Genomic DNA, 21218 nt, shown 5'->3' with positions numbered 1-21218 from the left:
ACTTCAAACTTGTTCGAAGTACCAATCCCCGAGTGGGGTGGCCATGGCCTATAAAATCGAGGATTTCCTTTTTAAGGTCTTAAGATTTAAAAGTTTAACAATTCGATCATGTCGATTTTCGGACGACAGTCCCCGAGTACAAGGTTAATTGCTCGAGCTTTAGTTACGATTGGCTCTTGAGCCGGTTTCCGTAAAATATCGCAAGTACGAAATTGTAAAGTAGAAATTTCACTAAGGCATGGAACATCTGATGAGGAAAAGGTACTTCTTTCAATAGATCATTCATATGTATATGTTTTGTCATTAGGGATCGGGAAACCTACATGGGCACGCTTCACTTGACCATTTGTCCCTTTACAAAATTTTCTTATTGAGACCCTGTTGATACGAAACATCTTCCTTGAAAACATAGCATCTGAGGGTGATGCCCCCCAGTATTTGAGGTTGATTGTAAAGAAGCCTCGAATACTATTGAACTGTCTCCAGGTAGTACAGATAATTATTGCCTCGTTAAAACCCTCGCCAGAAAAACCCATTTGGGACAAAAATCATCTAAGGAAAAAAGAGTGCACCGCATGCTTTAAAACCTGAGGTCTTCATGATGAAGAATTTCCTAATGTCTTTGATCGAACACCTGCAATAAGTTAGTATCGAATATAAATGAAAAAATGAGAGAGTCATACCTTAGCAATAGTATAGTTTGAGGAGTGATATGTTCCAATTATTTGGCAGTTGTTCGCCTTTCATCGTGTCAAGCTTGTAAGATCCCTTTCCGATGACACCGAGGACCTGATATGGTCTTTCCCAATTTGGGTCGAGTTTCCCCTCATTTGGATCTCGAGTGTTGAGGGTCACTTTCCTCAGAACTAAGTCCCCTATTTTGAAGTGTCGAAGATTGGCTATTTGATTTTAATATCTTTCGATTCACTATTTCTGTGCGGCCATTCTGACGAGGGTGGATTCCCATTTTTCGTCTAACAATTCTAGGCTCGTGTTCATTGCCTCATGATTTGATTCTTCCGTTGTGTATCGAAAACTGACGCTTGGTTCCCCAACTTCGATCGGTATCAGAGCCTCGGTGCCATAGACTAAAGAGAACAGTGTTGCCCCCGTACTGGATTTTATCGTTGTCAGATATGCCCAAAGAACTTTGGGCAAAATTTCTCTCCATTTCCCCTTAGCATCGTTCAACCTCTTCTTTAGGTTTTGAATGATGGTTTTGTTCGTTGATTCGGCTTGTCTGTACAATATCCTTTTTATTTTGTGATCTTCGAGGAACTTTGTTATTTTTCCGTCGATAAATTATTTTCCATTGTCGCACACTATCTCAACGGGTATCCCGAATCGGCATACGATGTGATCCCAGATGAAGTCTATAACTTCATTCTCTCTGACTTTCTCGAAGGCATGTGCTTCAACCCATTTAGAGAAATAGTCAGTCATAAATAAAATAAATTTAGATTTACCTGGGGCCGACGACAGAGGGCCAACGATATCCATTCCCCATTTCATGAACGACCATGGGGATAAGACTGAATGGAGCTACTCCCCGAGATGTTGAATCATCAGCGCATGTCTTTTGCATTTGTCGCATTTCCAAATGAACTCCTTAGTATCTTTTTCCATATTGTCCCCCTGCTCTGATGACTTTGTCAGCCGGTGATTTGACACCGAAATGGTTCCCGCAAGTGCCCTCGTGAACTTCTCGCAGGACGTAGTCATGTCTCCCGGACCCAAGCATATTGCCAACGGCCCATTGAACGTCCTCTTGTACAATGTCCCTTTCGGCCAATGTGAATCGTGCAGTTTTCGTTCACAGAGTCCTCGATTCATTTGGATCAGATGGAAGTTTTAAAATTATTGAGATAATCGATGTATTTGTTCCTCCAATCCCAAGTTAGGCTTGTGGAGATTATCTCTACGTGGCCTTCTTCTACTACCGACTTTGAAAGTTGTACGACAGTCCTTGAGCTAATTTCATCATTTTAGACTGATGATCCCAAGTTTGCAAGGGCATCGGCCTCATCGTTCTGCTCTCGAGGTACATGTTGTAGGGTCCATTTTTTGAACCGCTGTAAGGTTACCTACAATTTGTCCAAGTACCTCTGCATTCGATCTTCTCGAAGCTCAAAGGTTTTGTTGACTTGGTTAACCACGAGTTGGGAGTCACACTTGGCCTCGATAACCTCTGCTCCTAGGCTTTTATTCAGTTTGAGACTTGCAATCATGACCTCATTGTTAGTCAACTTAGGGGTTTTGATAGATTGTCTAATTGTACTTTCCGTAGGGGGCTTCAAAATAATGCCTAGACCGGACCCCTTCACATTTGAAGCACCATTTATGAAAAGGGTCCACAACCCCGAAGACGTACCCGCTTTTATCAAAAGTTCATTTTCAACCTCGGGTACGAGGGCTAGCATAAAGTCGGCCACGAAGTCTACTAAGATTTGGGACTTGATGGTCGTTCTGGGTTGATATTCGATATCATACCCACTAATTTCGACGACCCATTTGGCCATTCGGCCCGAGAGTTTGGGCTTGTGAAAAATACTACGAATGGGGTAAGTGGTTACGACGCAAATTAGGTAACAATGAAAATACGGTTTTAATTTCCTAGAGGCGCTTATTAGGACAAGCGCTAATTTATCTAAGTGTGGGTACCGGGTCTTTGCTTTGCTCAAAGTTCGACTAACATAGTAAATAGGAAATTCTGTACCTTGCTCTTTTCGAACTAGGACACCACTTACCGCAACTTCCGAGACTGCCAAATATAAGTAAAGCTGCTCATCCGCTTTTGGAGTATGAAGCAATGGCAGGCTCGAAAGATACCGTTTTAGTTCTTCCAATGCCTGTTGGCACTCTAGGGTCCAAGTGAAATTGTTCTTCTTTTTGAGCAGTGAGAAGAACATGTGACTTCGATCCGAAGATCTCGATATGAATCGACCTAGAGTGGCTATCCGCCCTGTTAATCTTTGTATGGCGTTAATGTTGTCCACGACTGTGATGTCCTTGATTGCCTTGATTTTATTGGGATTGATCTCAATTCCCTGATTTGACACCATAAATCCGAGGAACTTGCCTGAACCGATCCCGATTGCACATTTCTCGGGGTTGAGCTTCATGTTGTACTGTCCCAATATGTTGAAGGTTTCCTACAAATGTGTCAAATGGTCCTCTATGCGCAGGGACTTAACTAGCATGTCATCAATATAAACCTCCATTGATTTACATATTTATTCTTCGAACATTCGGTTCACTAGGTGTTGACAAGTAGCACCAACATTTTTTAGCCCAAACGGCATTACATTATAGCAATAAGTACCGTACTTAGTGATAAATGAGGTCTTTTCCTGATCCTCCTGGTTCATTTGTCTTTGGTTGTACCTGGAGTAAGCATCAAGAAAGTTGAGGATCTCGTGGCCAGTCGTGGCATCGATCATGCGATCTATATTCGACACTGAAAAAGAGTCTCTTAGCGCATGCTTTGTTTAAGTCTTTGTAATCTACACACATTCTAAGTTTATTCCCCTTATTGGGGACTACAACAATGTTTTCTAACCACTCAGGATATTTTACTTCCCGAATGGATCCTATTTTGAGATGTTTGGTTACCTTGTCCTTGATGAATGCATGTTCTACCTCGGACTGTGGCCTTCTTTTTTGCTTTACCGGTTTGAACTTCAGGTCCAAACTCAATCGATAAGTGGTTATCTCCGATGGGATCCCTGTCATGTCAAGGTGGGACCAAGCAAAACAGTCCATATTTTTAATAAGGAATTTAATGAGTTTTTCCCAGAGCTCGGGAGTTAACCCCGTGCCTAGGTATACATTTCGATCTGGTAGATGCTCGATCAGTATGACTTGCTCCAGCTCTTCGACCGTTGACTTTGTGGCATCATAATCGTTGGGGATTGCGAAAGTTTGAGGTATCATACAATCATCGTCCTTGATACTTTCCTGCTGTTTTGATCTGGTTGAGGCCGACAACTGTGGTTGCTATTTGAAATTCTATTTTTCCTTTGATTTTGGTCTATTTATTGATGTTAGTGCCGATACCGGTATTACTTTATTAATTGCAAACATCTCTTTGGTTGTTGGTTGCCCGCCGTACACCATTTTGACTCCTTCCAGTGTTGGGAATTTCAAGACTTGATGAAGCGTTGAAGGTACTGCCCTCATATTATAGATCCAAGGTCTCCCAAGCAGTGCGTTGTATCTCATATCACCTTCGATTACATGGAACTTTGTTTCTTGGATAGTTCCAGCCACATTCACTTGCAACATGATTTCCCCTTTGGTGGTTTCACTTGCTATGTTGAAACCATTAAGCACTCGAGCTGCAGGCACGATTTGATCCTGAAGGTCGAGCTGCTCCACGACCCTCGATCGAATAATATTTGTTGAGCTACCTGGATCAACCAACACACATTTAACTTGAATTTTATTCATAAGGATAGATATTATTAGTGCGTCGTTGTGAGGCTGTTAGATCCTTTATGTATTCTCATCGTTGAAGGATAAGGTATCTTCTGGTAAGTAGTCTCGTGCACGCTTCTCCTTTGTGATTGTGACTTTGGTGCATTTAAATGTCAGACCCTGAGGGATAACGACCCTACTAATGATCATATGAATCATGTGTTACGGTTCCTCCTATTCGTTTTTCCTGTTTGCATCCCTGTCTCTGAAGTGATTTTTTGCTCAGTCACTCAAAAACTCTCGAAGATGACCTTCGTTGAATAAACGATCTACCTCCTCCCTTAATTGTCTGCAGTCCTCAGTTCTGTGACCATGGGTTCCATGGTACTTGCAAATTTGATTCGGATTCCTTTGAGCTGGATTGGTTTCCAGGGGTCTGGGCCACCTAGTATCCATGATTCGTCCAATGGCTGACACAATACTTGAAGCATCGATATTGAAGTTGTAATCCGAAAATCGTGGTTCTTCCTTAGGCTCGGCGTGTTTATCGAAGTCATTCTTAATCATGAGCTCTCGAGAATTTTGACCTCAATCATTCCTTCGATCAGTTCGAACGGGATTACGTCCCAATCCGTTATTTCTTCGATCTGCGCTATATGGTTGGTATCGATCTCAGTTCGATCCGGGCTCTCTGTCGATATCTTTTTGAATCCTGCCTTCGAACTTGTTTGGGTAAACATAATCGGATGGAGCTCCCAACTGATCATCCTCGACTCTGATATTTGATTGGTATCGATTATGCACATCGGCCCCGGTCATTACTGGATATTCAATCAAATTCTGCTTTAGTTTATGTGATGATATCAAACTTCGCTCGTTCAATGCCTGAGTAAAGGCTTGGGCAGCCCAATCATCGGTAATCAGGGAAGGTCCATGTGTTCCATTTGAAATCGAGATACAAATTCCCTTAGAATTTCATTGTCCTTCTATTTCACTTTGAAGAGGTCCGACTTCCTAGTCACAAACTTTATTGCTCCGACATTTGCCTTTACGAACGAATCGGCGAGCATGGCGAAAGAATCGATGGAATTGGGCGGCAAATTATGGTACCACATCATTTCCCCCTTCGATAAAGTTTCTCCAAATTTTTTCAACAAAACGTATTCATTCTCATCATCTTCTAAGTCATTTCCCTTTATTTCGCATATGTACGAAGTGATGTGTTCTTTAGGATCGGTGGTCCCATTGTACTTGGGGATGTCCGGCATACGGAACTTCTTAGGAATGGATTTCAGAGCCGCACTTTGAGGAAAAGGCTTCTGCACGAACTTCTTCGAATTCAAACTCTTTAGGATCGAGGGTGACCCCGGTATTTGGTCAACTCGTGAGTTATACGTTTCTACCTTTTTGTCATTAGCCTTGATTTTCTTTTCACCTGATTATATCCGTTTAGTGAGCTCCTCGAGCATTTTCATGATGGCGAGATCAATTCCCGATCCATTATCGTTCAATTTTTCCTGTACGGGTTCAACCCTATGAGCAACTTCCTGTGATGTATTGAGTTCGATTCTGCTTGGGGATCGATTCTTCTTTTGGAGTTGTGCTATCACAGCCTGCTGGGATTGTAGCATGTCAAATATCAATCAAAGGCTAATTTCGCCTTCTTTGCCATTTTGTGCGTTCCGATTGGCTGCCCGGGCGTCTTTGCGGACGCTATTTAGAGGGCTGACGCCTAAATCTCCACGAATGGCGATATGAGAATTGACATCAACCAGATCCATGACCTGTGGTGCGTCAGGATTGATTGGAGACACTCCGTTTCCGGGGGCGACTACGTGTTCGTTTTCACCATGAAGACCAAGGCCGATGTCAGTGTGAGTGGGTACTGCTTGAGAGTTTGACATGTTGATTCCTGAAATCAAAAACACTTACGAGAACAAGTGTAAAAGCAGTGTGTGTTATGAAGGTTAATATTTAAGCAACCACTATTATCCTTAGCCCCACGGTGGGCGCCAAACTATTTACCCTAAAAATTGAGTAGCAATTAAACTTGTAATATAGTTTTAAGAATACGTAATTTCACTTAATACCAATTGATTAATTTAGAGATAAGTGATGGGAATTGACAAGAGTATAAAATAAACCGATGCTTGGACAGTGCCCTCGAGCTGATGAACCCTCGAGAGTAGTAAAGTAAGAACAATTAAAGAACAATAAATTGATGAACAATAGAGAAAAATTATATTGCCTTGATCTGTATGAATGTAAGATGTTTACAGATGATGGGGATCCCCCTTTATATAACGGAGGAATCCTAATTATAATACAATTCTAATTACAGAAGTAAATATTATGATTGGTACAAATAACCGCCCTTGATTTGATCTGTTCCGGAATTTCCGCCGTGATCTTCGATCGGTTACGGATATCTCGCATTTCCGTTATTGCACTTCACTCGATGTCGGTCATACTTAATCCTGATTGATGTTGGCCTTAGTCTCAGCGGACACTTCGATCTTTAGACTCGATGCCTCACCTTCGAGCTCGGGTTTGATTCATTACGAGGCTACCCCCAATGCAAATTCCTTGTCTCGATCAAATATACCCGATTTTGACCGTATACATAATGGTTGATTATTTGTCTTATTTTACTGGCTGATACATTTATACAAACCCATAAGCGTCTCTGGTATCCAGTTATGTAAAATCCAGCCACAGAATTGATCTCCATATATATGATCTTAGCATAATAAGTCCAGAACAAGAACGACACATCTACAACTGCGGGCAACTTGAAGACATAACATTTCAAGCAGAAAACGACTGATTTAGCATGTGACTAAAAGAAGATTTCCCAAAAACAAATTTACTTTGTGGCTAGTTATACAATTCAAATACTCTAAGGCAACTAGAAAAAATAAAATTTCAAGTAGATAGGACAGACTGATGCTTTTATAAATTTGTGACTAAAAGAAGATTTCTGAAAAATAATTCTACCTTCTGGTTATACAATTCAAGTACATGAAAGGAGCACGCAGGAAAATAATATCAGCATTTGAAAGGGTAAAACATGTTGAGTTATATCTTACAAAACTATTCTCAAGAGCCATATCCAATATGAAGAATCCATGTAATATAGTTCAAAAGACAAGAATTAAGACTCAACAATAAATAAAGGTTACTCATTGTTTAACAAAACTAGGTCTTAACCTAAAAAATCAAACCAAGATACTATAAAACATAAGGGATAAAAAAGACTGCAACTTTAATGAAATCCTCGCTAAGCATTGCCAGAATTACTCACCAAAACGAAATAAAACATATATAAAGATAACAATAATAAAAGGAAATAAGCAACGGAATATTACAGGTATAAAAGGTGATCAATGTCGATGTAGAGGCGCTGCTTCAAACTCTTTTACCAAAAAGCTACTATCGTCAAACCCCTGTAAACCAAATTACAAAGGAAAAGAAAACTGGTAAATAAAGAGATGTGCAAATAGGAAAGAGATATACTTACGATGTAGATTGAAAGAGAAAAATCTGAAAAGGGAAAACAATTCTAGCAAAGAGATAAACGGATAAAAACGTACATACACACGGCGGCTTGTAGACTCCCTAGAATAAAATTGCTCCAATACCAAGTTTATCACACCCCAAATATGAGGAGGCATGGATGACACCCAATACCATGCTCGGCCCGAACGTATCACTCTATAACTATGAACTCTGGAGGGATAGACCTCAAATTAGGCCGACGAGACCTACCTAACAATACCAAACAAGACTGACGGGGCTATATTCTGAATTATTTGAAAATAACGTCTCTCTCATCTAAGGGATAAACATACCCGAAAGCTCATATACATAACTGTGCAGGCCAACGAGGGCGTGATAAACATATACTGATATACAAAATATACAGGAATCGTCTATAAGTCTCTAGAGATAACAGAATTGTACATGGTCGGGATAGGGCCTCGACTTACCCATCAAACATGTATATATATATATATATATATATATATATATATATATATATATATATATATATATATATATATATTACATACATACATACATACATACATACATACATACATATATATATATATATATATATATATATATATATATATACATACATACAAGTCTCTAGAGATAACAGAATTGTATCATGGTCGGGATAGGGTCTCGGCCTACCCATCAAACATGTATATATATATATATATATATATATATATATATATATATATAAGGGAGGGACATTGAGAGATGATGTGGCACATCTCATAGACAAGAAAATGTATTTATCTATTTTGTCAATTTGGTTTTTTCCTCACTCAATTCAATAGAATAATCCAGTATTAAACTGGAATAATTAAGCCTTTGCGTCTCCAAAATACACGGAAAGGAAAACCAACATTTCAACTGTTACAACGTTTTTTCTTTACCCGAACCATTACAACCTTCAACTTTTCAATTTTTTTCCATGTGATGAGCTCTCTCCATAATAAATAAGGAATTAAAAGGAAATCGTTCGTTTCAATCCTTCATCATTTTCATCTTTGTTCTAATGAAGTTTATTTATTTGTGAATGGAATATTATTGTGATAAAGACCCTTATAAAGGTATAATTATCAACTATCATTGAGGAAGCTCCGGCAAAGAAGAAACTCATGGTACGATTTAAACTTCACGTATGATTGGTGTTTAATTATCAAATATCTATTTTTAAGTTTCTGTTTTCTTTCTTTTTCTCTTGCGGCACTTATTTTCTTCACTGTGTCATAGTCGTCGGAGGTAATTAAGAGAGGACCACGGAACAAGAGGATTAGGTAGTTGCACAAAATTGGGGATGCAACTCTATATCCTTCAGGAGATGATAGGGCACAATTGGAAAGCTATGTCAAAAAACCCGTTGGCAATTGATGATAATTTTCGTAAGAAAAAAAAAGCAATGGCTAACAGATGAAGACGATGATAACAACAACAACAACAACAACAACAACAACAACAACAACAACAACAACAACAACAACAACAACAACAACAACAACAACCCAGTGAGATCCCATAGGTGGGGAGGCTGACAGATGAAGACAAACATCTGAAAGTGCTTTTAACTCTACTATTATAGGAAGAAAAGAAGTGTTGAGTCCTAAAAAGCTTATCAGATTGATACATTGCTTACTTCAAAAGTGGCATTGCAAATGCCAACATCTTACTTTGTCCATAACATTATGTTTTCGGATGGGGAGAGAGTATTAGAGTTCTTTTTTGGAAAAAGATTGAATTTAAGTAAGGCAATGACAAGTTGATTATTAAGCCAGATATAGCTTATATGTATACAAGTTTCTTCTCTCTCTCTTTTTTTTCTGGTGCCACAATTCCTTAAGGTTTCAGTCATACAAATATGAGGCATATCTCAAGGGTTTACTAATTTTTGTCTCATTAATTTGCAAGTTGCAGGTAACTTTTGCCCAAGATAATATAAAAAGACTAGCCAGATGTTTAGACTATTGATGAATGCTTCGTCAATAGATCATCAGATTAATAGAAGGGGATCAAAGGAGGGTGATATTATTTGAAAGTTAGATAGGTTAATTTGAAATCGTACCGCAAAATTGTCAGTGGACTTTTTTGATAAAATGATGATATTTATTTTTAATTGCAAAGCCCTAGATAGATAAGATATGGACTCTCTGAAAACTGGAAGAATCATTTAGTTCTGGAGGAAATAAGTCTTAGTTTTCTGTCTGATAGTAGTAAAATGGAGGAGAAGTTTCATTAGAAGAAGTTAGGGGTATTATATTTTAAGTTTTGGCTTCACTTTCAAGATCAAAATTTCTATTTATACATGATATGTAACTCTCATTGTTAGTGAAATATGTACAATTGCACAAATAATTTATCCGCTGTAGAACTTCATAGTAAAATCATAAAGATATGTTTAATTAGTAAAAATTAATCTCTCTTATAATAATTAAGAAATATAATTATTTAATATAGTATTTAAATTTTCTTTTCCGATCGCGCAGGGCGTGAGCAGTTTCACTAGTGTATATATAAAATGGCCTCCAAGGTCTAGACATGGTAACTTCGGGGAAGTGTAGCTTACCAACCAAGCTAATGTTTGTCTCTGTCTGCTGGGAAAGTCTATCCAGCTATCTATCAGGATCTGCAAGCATTAAATGCAATGTCCCCGGCAAAAGGGACGTCAATACGAAATAATGTACCAAGTGTATAAGACAATAGAATAACTGAAAGTTGAAAATGAACTGATAATATAATAACTGAAAGTAACTGGGAGTCAAAGATGATTTAAAGATATGCTTACGTGTTGATACTGACTCAACTTTCTCAAATAGTAAGTAAAATAGATGTCCGGCCCTATAAGGCTCTGAACGTGTAACTACTCTGTCGTTATAGGCTCGCTCATAGGCGCTCGGCATACTAGGATCGGTATCTCGGCCACTCTGGGCTCGCTCATAGGCATTCAGCCACAGTAGGCATGGTATATAACTTACCATCTGATGAGAGGTTTCTCAATACACTACTAAAAAATCGTTCTATTGGAACAGTTATTTTGCAAAGGTTAGCCAACTGTTACAATAGATTATGTGTTGGAACGGTTTTAATTGTTCCAGTAGAGTAAAAAGGCTTTTGGCACACTTCTGAAGCAAAACCGTTATAATAGGATTCTAACCGTCGCCATAACTGAAGCTATGGAGACGGTTTATCAAAGGCGATATAATAGGGTTATTTATGGGAACGGTTTGCTAAAATAAAATATTTATTGGGACGGTTTATTTTTCCCTCCATACTTTCCCTCCTATATTTTTATTAAAAAAATAAAAAATGATGACCCCACCAAAATTTTAATACCAAATCTCTTTAGGTTATTTGGTAAGTTAGAAAACGCACTAGTACTGAAGCCTTTGGTCTCCCTCTTGTATTTGCATCTATCATACCTCTCTCTCATCTTGTTAAACCTAGAAAATATTACCATCGACGAACTTAGCGGAAGGAAGATCCATTCCGACAAGGGACAACCATTTTGGCTAATATAAGGGAATCTCAGATGTAGGTTATCGATATATTTCCCGTGTTTGATATATTTTGTTGTTGTTTGATGTTTGCTATTGTTTCGCCGGAAAATTGGTTCGTTGCTTCTTCTGTTTTCTTTCATTGGTAAGATTTTTGTTAAACCCATTAATTTACTTTGTCCTTGATTTGTATTATATGATTAATTTTTTGATTTCTAGATTGTAAAATTGTGGTTTAGTTGGTGGATCTGGATAGATGAAAGGGATGTTGAGAATAGATCAATTTCATATTTAAATCTTTTTCTAGTATGGACTTTTTTTTTTTTGGTATTTTTTTTGTGTTCGATATTTTCTGTGGTTGTTCGCTATTGTTTTACCGAAAAATTATTTCGCTGCTTCTGTTTTCTTTATCTGATAAGATTTATGATAAACCTATTAATTTACTCTATCCTTTGTTTGTATTATATGATAATTTTTTTGATTTCTGGTTTGTAAAATTGGGGGTTTGGTTGGTGAATTTGGATAGGGCTGTTGAGAATAGACCAGTTTCGTGTTTAAATCTTTTTCTAGTATGGATTTTTTATCAACAATGAGTCTTATTCTACATTTTCTTTCTTGACAATAATGGTTTGTACTGTTTGAAGTAAGAAACTTATTCGGTAATGAACAATTACAATACAAGTATAATAAAATATAATTTATGTTGGTTCATATGCTCCTACATTTAATTTCAACTGCCTAGACTTTTTGTTTTATGAAATAAGTTGTATTTCATTAACAAGAAGCATCCAGGGGATGCATAGGTTACAAAAAAAGGAAAATATCAACTGCCTAGACTAGAAATCCATTTACTAGGACTTCCACTTGTTTCCAATTTAAGGTAATAAGCTCTCTTTCTAGTTTACATTTTTACTCAATACACCTTTTCACTTTTCCAATAGTAGGATCTAGAACTAGGAAGCTACCAAAAATATGGCAAAGTCTTTGTTATATTAATAAATTTTCAGCAGAGTTAACTTTTTTCAAAATATGGTAGAATCCCTACAATTAAGAAAACTGACTAATTATTAAATTAATTCAAACCTAAAAGAACTCCATTTTATATGATATTAATTAATCACTTATTAAGAGATATTATGTTATTTTTGGACAAATTACTTAGTGGATCTCTTCTTTAGAGTTTTCTGCTGGTGTTTTTTATATAGTCATTTTGATCACCTTCATAGTTTTTCACCTTTTTCATCTTCTTGCTTATGCTTTTTCCAACACACATCAATCATCATCTTCACAACATTATTATTATATAGTATATACTGTATGATATATAGTAATTGTGGGAAAAGAGAAATTTGGTGATAATACATACAATAACTGAATTTGACAGAATGGTTCATTCTCTATTACAATTAACTATAATAAAGTGATCTGGTATTGTGATTCTAATGAAATCATGTGCCTTATGCTTGTGGCTTGTTATGTAGTATTTCATAATGAATACACATGATTGGAAATCTCACATCTGAATTTAATAGCCACCATTTCTTAAAATATTTGCTATTGATGTTCGATGTCTTGTTCGTTATTGTGGAAAATCATTTTGATGCTCCTTTTCTTTTCTCTGGTAATATTGCTAATAAGCCTACTATTTTACTTTCTGTTGTTAGTATTATATGATACATTTTGTAATTTTTGGTTTGCGAAATTGGGGTTTAGTTGTTAGATTTTAATTTCGTATTAGAAATCATGATATTTGCCTTATGTAACTATTTATGTGATGGTTTTGGTGATTGTTAAGTTTTGCAACAGTGAAATCTATATAATTTTGACAATAAGTGATTTTTTTCTATCTTTCTTATTATTTGATTTTTTATTAGGAGTATATAAACAAATTTTATACTAGTTGTTTTGGTGTTATATAGGATAAAATTAATTTAATGGATAACGGAGATAAAAGGTGGATGGGCCTTCGAAGGTCAACTGATGAGTACATACAAGGAGTGAATAAATTTCTTGATAAAGCATTTGAACGAGCTTCCCAAGGAAATCAAATATTATGCCCTTGTAAAGTGTGCGCTAATTGTTTTTGGCATCATAGGATTGTGGTGGAAGACCACTTGATTGTTAATGGTTTTGTTCATGGATACAATAAATGGGTTTTCCACGGGGAAGGATTTTCCTCAAGAAAGACTTCATGCCCAAGAAGTAATGATGAAGGTTCTGACATGTATGACGATATTGATGGATTACTTCATGATACATTTTGAAATGTCGAGGATGATTTGGGACATGAAGGAGTGAGGGATGGACCATCAGAAGATGCAAAAAGATTCTTTAAATTAGTAGAAGAAGGGAAAGAAGAATTATATCCAGGGTATGAAAATTTCTCCAAATTAGGTTTTACGATTCGGTTGTACTTGTTTAAATGCATTCATGGGATAAGTAATGTGGCATTCACATACTTGTTGGAGTAGTTAAAAGAGGCATTTCCATTTGCTCAGCTACCCGAGGCTTTCTATAAGGCAACAAGCATGATAAAAGATTTGGGTCTTCATTATGAAAAAATACATGCATGTCCTAATGATTGCATGTTATTTTGGAATGAATATGTAAATGCAGATACTTGTTTTGTGTGTGGGTCTTCTAGATGGAAGAATGTTGTTAATTTATTGACTAATAAAAAGACCAAAACCCCTGCAAAAGTCTTAAGGTACTTTCCATTAAAGCCTCGGCTTCAAAGGATATTCATGTGTCCCAAAACAGCTGAAGCTATGAGATGGCATGCCACTGAACGACCGAATGATGGAAATATAAGACATCCTGCTGATGGTGATGCTTGGAAGGAATTCGACTCCTTGCACCCTGAATTTTCTAGCGACCCTCGCAATGTTAGATTGGGTCTTTCAAGTGATGGCTTCAACCCGTTTCGAACAATGAGCATTTCCCATAGCACATGGCCTGTTATGTTAATGAACTATAATCTATCGTCTTGGATTTGCATGAAGCTAGATTATATAATGTTGTCAATGATCATCCCAGGTCCGTCATCTCCGGGAAATGATATAGATGTGTATCTACAACCCCTAATTGTTGAATTGAAGGAACTATGGGAATTCGGTGTAGAAACATTTGATGCCGAATCCAACCAGATGTTTCAAATGCGTGCAGCATTAATGTGGACAATTAGTGATTTTCCTGCACTAGCAATGCTTTCTGGATGGAGCACAAAGGGAAAATTTGCATGCCCCACTTGTAATTATGGCACATGTTCTCAATATCTCAAGCATAGTCGTAAGATGTACTACATGGGTCATCGGGCATTTTTACCTCCTGAATATCCATTTTGAAGAGATAAGAAATCATTTGATGGTAAGGAGGATCATAGACATGCACCTACTCCTTTGTCGGGTATAGAAGTCCTCGAAGAGTTGCGTGAATTCAAGAATGTCTTTGGAAAGGGCCAAAAGAAAAGGTATCGGGATAACAAGTGTCCATGGAAGAAAAGATCCATCTTCTTTGAACTACCATACTGGGAAACTAACAAATTGAGGCACAATCTTGATCTGATGCACATTGAGAAAAATATATGTGATAGTATTCTTGGGACATTATTGGAGATCGATGGAAAGTCAAAAGATCATGTAAATTCTCGTTACGATTTGCAAGAAATGGGAATACGAAAAGAGCTTCAACCAATACAAGATATTGTAAGTGGAACAATTTCTTTGGCTAAAGCTTGTTTCTACATGAATCCAGAAGAGAAGAGGCGATTTTGCACCGTCTTTAAAAATGTCAAATTGCCAAAAGGTTGTGCCTCGAATATATCACATTGTGTGCATGAGAAAGATATGAAAATATCGGGGTACAAGAGTCATGATGCTCATTTTATAATGCATTACTTGCTCCAAGTTGCTGTTAGAAAAACACTACCCAAGAATGTTTCTTTGGCATTGATTAGGTTGGGAAACTTCTTTAGAGCCATATGTGCTAAGGTTGTAAGGCGAGAGGATCTTGATAGATTGCAGACTGAAATCAATGATATTACATGTGAGCTTGAAATGATCTTCACTCCAGCCTATTTTGATATAATGCCTCATTTTCCTGTTCATTTAGTAAATAAAATTAAGCTTGGGGGTCCAACTTATTGTCGTTGGATGTATTCCACTGAAAGAACCTTGTGCAAGTATAAGGCATTTGTTCATAATCGAGCTCATCCAGAAGCATCAATTGCAGAAGGGTTTTTGGCCGAAGAGTGCTTGACCTTTTGTTTGAGATACCTACATGATGGGGTGAAAACAAGATTCAGTAGGTACCAAACTGAGGATGATGGGGACATTAAAGGAGCAAAATTGTCACCTATATTTCCTAAAATTGGCCATCCAATTGGAAGTAAGAAAAGAGAAAAGGAAAGATTTTCCCCATGGATTTACAGTTATGTTCTGAGGCTCATAGGTATGCTCTCTTCAATACTGAAGATGAACAAGTGGAGGCGTTTATCATGTAAGATAAAATATATTATCATCACTTGTATTATAAGCTTTATTTTTTTTATTTTTAAATTTAATTGATATGGTCTAATGATTAAATTTGAAACATATGGCTTGCAGTGAACATAAAAATTTAATTGATAATCGTACTAGACCAAATGCATGGGTAAGAGCAAGAAATCATAGTCGAAATTTTGCCGACTGGTTTAAAGAGAAAGTAAAAAGCATTGACGTGCCCAATCATTTGTGATGGCTAGCTAAAGGACCTAATACATTGGCCAAACGATATACTGGATATGTTATCAACGGCTACTTGTTTCATACAATGATGCGGGATGCCCCGTTGAAGACTCAAAATAGTGGAGTGACTTTGTCAGCAACAACTGATAGTTTTGCTAGTGCTAGGGACCCAAATCCCATTGATGGAGAGGTTATCTACTATGGAGCTATTCAGGATATCATTGATATTGATTATTGGGGCCGCTTTAGTGTTGTACTATTTAGATGTGATTGGTTTCGTAATGAAGTAGATGAATATGGGTTAACTCGGGTATACTTTAACCGATTATGTAGTACTGATGACTCTTTTGTGTTGGCATCTCAAGTACATCAAGTTTTTTATGTGGAGGATCCAATTGAGAAAGATGTTTATTATGCAAGAAATAAAGTCCCTGTTGATTTGTATGATTTGGAGGAAGAGAATATTCCTAATGTTGGGGAGACATTTTGGAGTGAGCCTAATGATGAAGCAAGGTCCATCAACTAGATTAGCCGATATTGATTTTAGATGGTCGAGAGAAGATGTACCTCTTGATGTTATTGATATGCCAACTGATGCACAAAATTCACAAGATACAGTTGTGGAAACATCAGAAGAGGAGGATGATTTAGATGATACGGATTGGGATTGGATGGAAGCTGATGATTGAGGAAGAAGCAAGCTGAATTGAACTTGAACAGATAAGACTTAAGACAAGAAATGAGACTTAAGGCAAGATAATAGTTATGGTGCTTCTTTTGTTCATCTTTCACTTTGTTGTTGCTACATATATTCTGCCTATTGCTGTTGTTATTTTTTCTTCTATCATATGCAGTGCATTGTCATAGTTTACTCTGAAACTATCATATGCATATCCTTAACTTATCATACGAAGCTGTACTTTATTTGAAATTCTACTATTTGGAATTCTACTATTGTCATTTATATAAAACCTAATAAAGCTATTTTTATTTGTATTCTTCATTAGATTTGATAGATATGAGTCAAGAAAGACCTTTAAAGCCCAAAAGAAAGACAAGCGCAACATACACAAAACCTAGAACAATGGCATCTTTGGCAAACCAAATAAGGACTTCGTTTAGCCAAAAATATGTTGTTCCCGCTAGACAATCAAACAAAGAGCGGCCTAATATTATTGCAGAGAATCTGCCAAGAGCAGTAGCCCATGCACAAACTAGATCAACCACTTCTGCAAAATATGTTGCTCCTGCTAGACAATCAAACAAAGAGCGTTTGAATATGATCGAAGAGAATCTGATAGTGCCACAATATTCAGAAGTAGCAGCCCATGTACAAACAAGATCAACCACTCCTACAACACAAGTAATAGAGGAACAAGTTCAGTTGGATTCTACAACTCCTATTGAAGATGAACAATGTGAAGAACAAGGTAAGAACCTATAGTCTTTATCTAAAAATATTTATATCCTATTTCAGTCATAAAAAATGTACCAACAATAGTGATTTGGTGGTTTTGTTTGGTTTGAATAGTTGAAGGCCCTTCTAATCAAACAAGAAAAAGAGGAAAAACAAAGATGAGTGTACATGGACGACATGAGCGTAAATTAATTTTACTTAACAACTTAAATCAACCCGTCGGTCCTAGTGACGCAGTTGTGATAGAGTTTGGAAGCTTCCTCGGCACATTGGCAAGGAATGCGACTCTATGTCCTCTTGATATTTTGGATTGGAGGAAGATGGACACAAAAGAGGATATATGGGAATATACCAAGGTCTGAACTTCTTAAGTTTTAATTTTTGATTGAAAATCTTTCATATTTTCTGCACTAACAGATATGACACCAATTGTAGGATAAATATGATATTCCTGAAGCTGCAAAAAAATATACTTTGGAATCAGTTCAAGCTGCCTAGAGAAAGCATAAGAGTAGATTGGAAAAAGATCACTTTGACCCCTATAGAAGTGATGAAACTCGAATGGAACATATCCCTGAAGATGTTCCAGTTTCTCAGTTTAAGGAACTCCTTAGGTATTGGAACTCTGAGAAACTCCAGGTATGTGACTTTTTATTTGTTCTTCTTCATCTTCTAGAACTACTTCTTAAAGTTCTTCTTTATCTTCTTTCTAGTTTTCTCCTTCTTCTTGGCCATTGTTATTGTCTTTCCCTTATTTCTCTACTTCAGGGATGCTGCTGTAAATGTTTTCAATTGCTAGATGGTACATTATAGTAGTACATCCTATTCATTCCTTCCTTTTAAATTAAATATATACATTCTCAAAATATCTGATGGAGCAGCTCTTTTCCCTAGTACCTGGCCGTAGGCTTCTGGGTTTGAGGCTTTTGGAGCAGTTCATAATGAGATTAATGAGATTGATACTTTTCATGTTTATTGTGGTAGAAAAACAGGAAGCAATCATGCCTTTACATCCATACTATTTCTGTGGAAGTTTCCATACCAAATAGGACACGATTAACTTCAAAGCTCCTCTTCTCTGTCGCAATATATATGATACTTATGTTAGGCCTATGTGAAATGTTGCACTAGATTTGGCCTTCAGGTCCTACAAGCAGTTGTAAACAAATAAATTCAAATGATAAGCAAAAATTAGAAAAGAAAAAAAACTAGGTGGTTTCTGTTTTTTCAACCTTGAAATAAAAATATACTTATGATGCAGTCCTGAAGTCAAAGCATGTGACTTGAAAAATCAAAAAAATATGCTTTTGACATTTATTCTCAGGTACCTTTGTTGGTGACATCTGCAAAAGAAACTAAAATAATTGTAAAGTTGAGGCTTATGTGGACAATTATGAATATGTTAGAGTTGATTAATCAATATGATAACTACGACAACAGCTAGCTTTTTCATGCAATATAAGAATAGTACTCATGTCAACAACCACAATTTAATTTCCTTTAATGGTTTTTGAACATAAATCTTTGTTAAGGAGTACTGTGTTATTTGATGTATGAATATATAATGAACAGAAATCTTTACCTTGATTTGCTTCAGCTCATTTAACAGTAAGATCTATTGCTGATTTCTTATAGTCCACCACAGTGCATTTCACTTTGTACTTCTCAAGTCCTACTTGTAAGTTGTTGTTTGATGTTTCTTTCTGTTTGCAGAGAATGTCTAAAACTAACATTGAGAATCGGAAAAAGTTGAAGAATCCTCACATTGCTGGAAAAAGAAGTTTTGCTTTAGTTCGCTCTAAGTTGGTGTGTAACTAGCCAATCGTGGCAAAAATATTTCAATTTTAGCTTTTGTTTAGTTCATGGCAGACCATTAGGAATGCTAACTCACTTTCATGTAACTAGGAAAAAGACAAGGAAACTTCGGATCCTTTATCACCAAAGGAAGTCTTTGTTGCTACAAGAAAAAGAAAAGTTGGGCGATCATACAAGTCCTCGGATGAAGATACAACTAGTAAAATTGTGCGATTATATTTAATTAATGTTATATTGAGATCAATTATTTGTTTCTATTTGTTTACTTTTTATTTACTTGAATTATATTTTTTTGAATTTTCTTTGTAGGCTGAAATGGAGGAAGTTGAAGCACAACAAAATGAAAATGGCAATGAGTCCGTAGAGGCATTTGCATCTGTCATGGGACCTGAACATTCGGGACGTCTGAGATTGTATGGACGAGGGGTTACAAGAACTTCTTTGAGAGGGAAAGTAGGATATTTTGAACCATCTTCAAATACTTCAAATTCTATACAAAAATTGGAGGAGAAGATACAAAGAATGGAGGAAAAAATTGAGGAACAAAAGGCAACTATCCGTCAAGAAGTTGTTGCAGATGTCCTTGCACGTCTTCAGCGTTCAGGAATTAATATTGATGCTAACATTATTCTTGCGGCATTGGGTGATAATTCATTAGGAGAAGCTTCATCTGCTCAGCAAACAGCATTGCAACCAATCCATCGTCCCTCTACTTCTACCAACAAAGAAGGCCAACTCATTCCAGGTATTAACTCAGTGACAATTTAATAATTTTTGTGAGATCTACTGTCTTAGGTTGGTACTTCATGTGCTGTACTTAATTATTTAAATGAGGTTGCGATTGGAGTGACTGTTACTTGAACAGGTTGAATAATTTAGTTGTGATGTAATAATGTTCGAAGATATTACGGCAGATTGTTGCTTAAAAAATTATAGACTGGAGAGTTGTTTGATATGGTTTTCTGTTGATGATTCTGGTTTGTTGTATGTTGTTAAAGAAATTAAATATTATTGTAACAGATGGGAGAGTTGAAAATTACTCTAGTGTATAGCATAATATTGTTTTGAGCAGGTTAAATTTTTTAAGATAGTCGTATTTACAAAGGAAATTTTGCCGAAAATTTTTAAAATTTAGAGAGTTAGAAATTTTTTGAGTTATCAAATTGGTCATTCAACACTCTAATGTTACTTTTCCGTCCCATGCCTTTTTGCATTCCATGTGTGAGAAGAGCAGTTAATTAGCAACACTTTATTATTCAATTTTCTTAAAACTTTCTTTGTTTAACTATTTGTGCTTGAATTTTGTAGGTGCATCGATTGCGGATGAAAGCAGTGATGAAGACCTTACTTGAGTTTTGTTGATCGTTATTAGACTTTCTATCATCAAGGATATTTTGGTTTAGAACTTTTTGTATGCAAATTAAAACTCATCTATTTTGACTTTTGAATTGTTGATCAAACAATGTATTCATATTTTGTTTTTGGATATGGATAATGCGAGTTAGATATTTTAATCTTACTTTGTGGTTTCTACAAGTTATGATGTGTAAAATTTCATTGCATAGGAAAATTAGAAAATATGCCTCATTTTGCTTCCATAAATATTACAAATTACAATAGTGAATTGTTGCAACGGACAATATAACCGTTCCAATAGACCTAGTAAAGAACAATAGCATCCCTATAATAACCGTTGCAATATGTTGCAATATCCGTTGCAATAGGATACAAACAATTGTTCCAATATATAACAAAACCGTTACAATATATCATGAAAACCGTCGCAATAGATTTAAA

The 21218-nt window shown here is 36.4% G+C and overlaps 2 protein-coding genes across 3 annotated transcripts; both read left to right on the top strand.

Moving 5' to 3' along the window:
* Positions 1-11343: 11343 nt before the first annotated feature.
* On the top strand, positions 11344-20935 carry LOC107823163 (uncharacterized). 2 transcript variants are annotated; one of them, XM_075249589.1, is made up of 8 exons: positions 11344-11502; positions 17197-17619; positions 17721-17962; positions 18042-18245; positions 19320-19412; positions 19512-19628; positions 19731-20166; positions 20730-20935. In XM_075249589.1, exons 4-8 carry the CDS (start codon positions 18168-18170, stop codon positions 20771-20773), a joined length of 768 nt encoding a protein of 255 aa, XP_075105690.1. In that variant the 5' UTR covers positions 11344-11502; positions 17197-17619; positions 17721-17962; positions 18042-18167; the 3' UTR covers positions 20774-20935. The 2 variants fall into 2 exon arrangements, with proteins under 2 accessions (XP_075105690.1, XP_075105691.1); XM_075249590.1 differs by having other exon boundaries at positions 11345-11610.
* Positions 13400-16715, top strand: LOC142176522 (uncharacterized). Its single transcript, XM_075244465.1, has 4 exons — positions 13400-13689; positions 14110-14760; positions 14812-15914; positions 16207-16715. The coding sequence occupies exons 1-4, from the start codon at positions 13400-13402 to the stop codon at positions 16713-16715; spliced, it is 2553 nt and encodes an 850-aa protein (XP_075100566.1).
* Positions 20936-21218: the final 283 nt, after the last annotated feature.

Source organism: Nicotiana tabacum, chromosome 3 (genome assembly GCF_000715075.1).
Source record: "Nicotiana tabacum cultivar K326 chromosome 3, ASM71507v2, whole genome shotgun sequence".
NCBI classification, from domain to species: domain Eukaryota; kingdom Viridiplantae; phylum Streptophyta; class Magnoliopsida; order Solanales; family Solanaceae; genus Nicotiana; species Nicotiana tabacum.
This window is presented reverse-complemented; position numbering and strand designations above follow the sequence as displayed.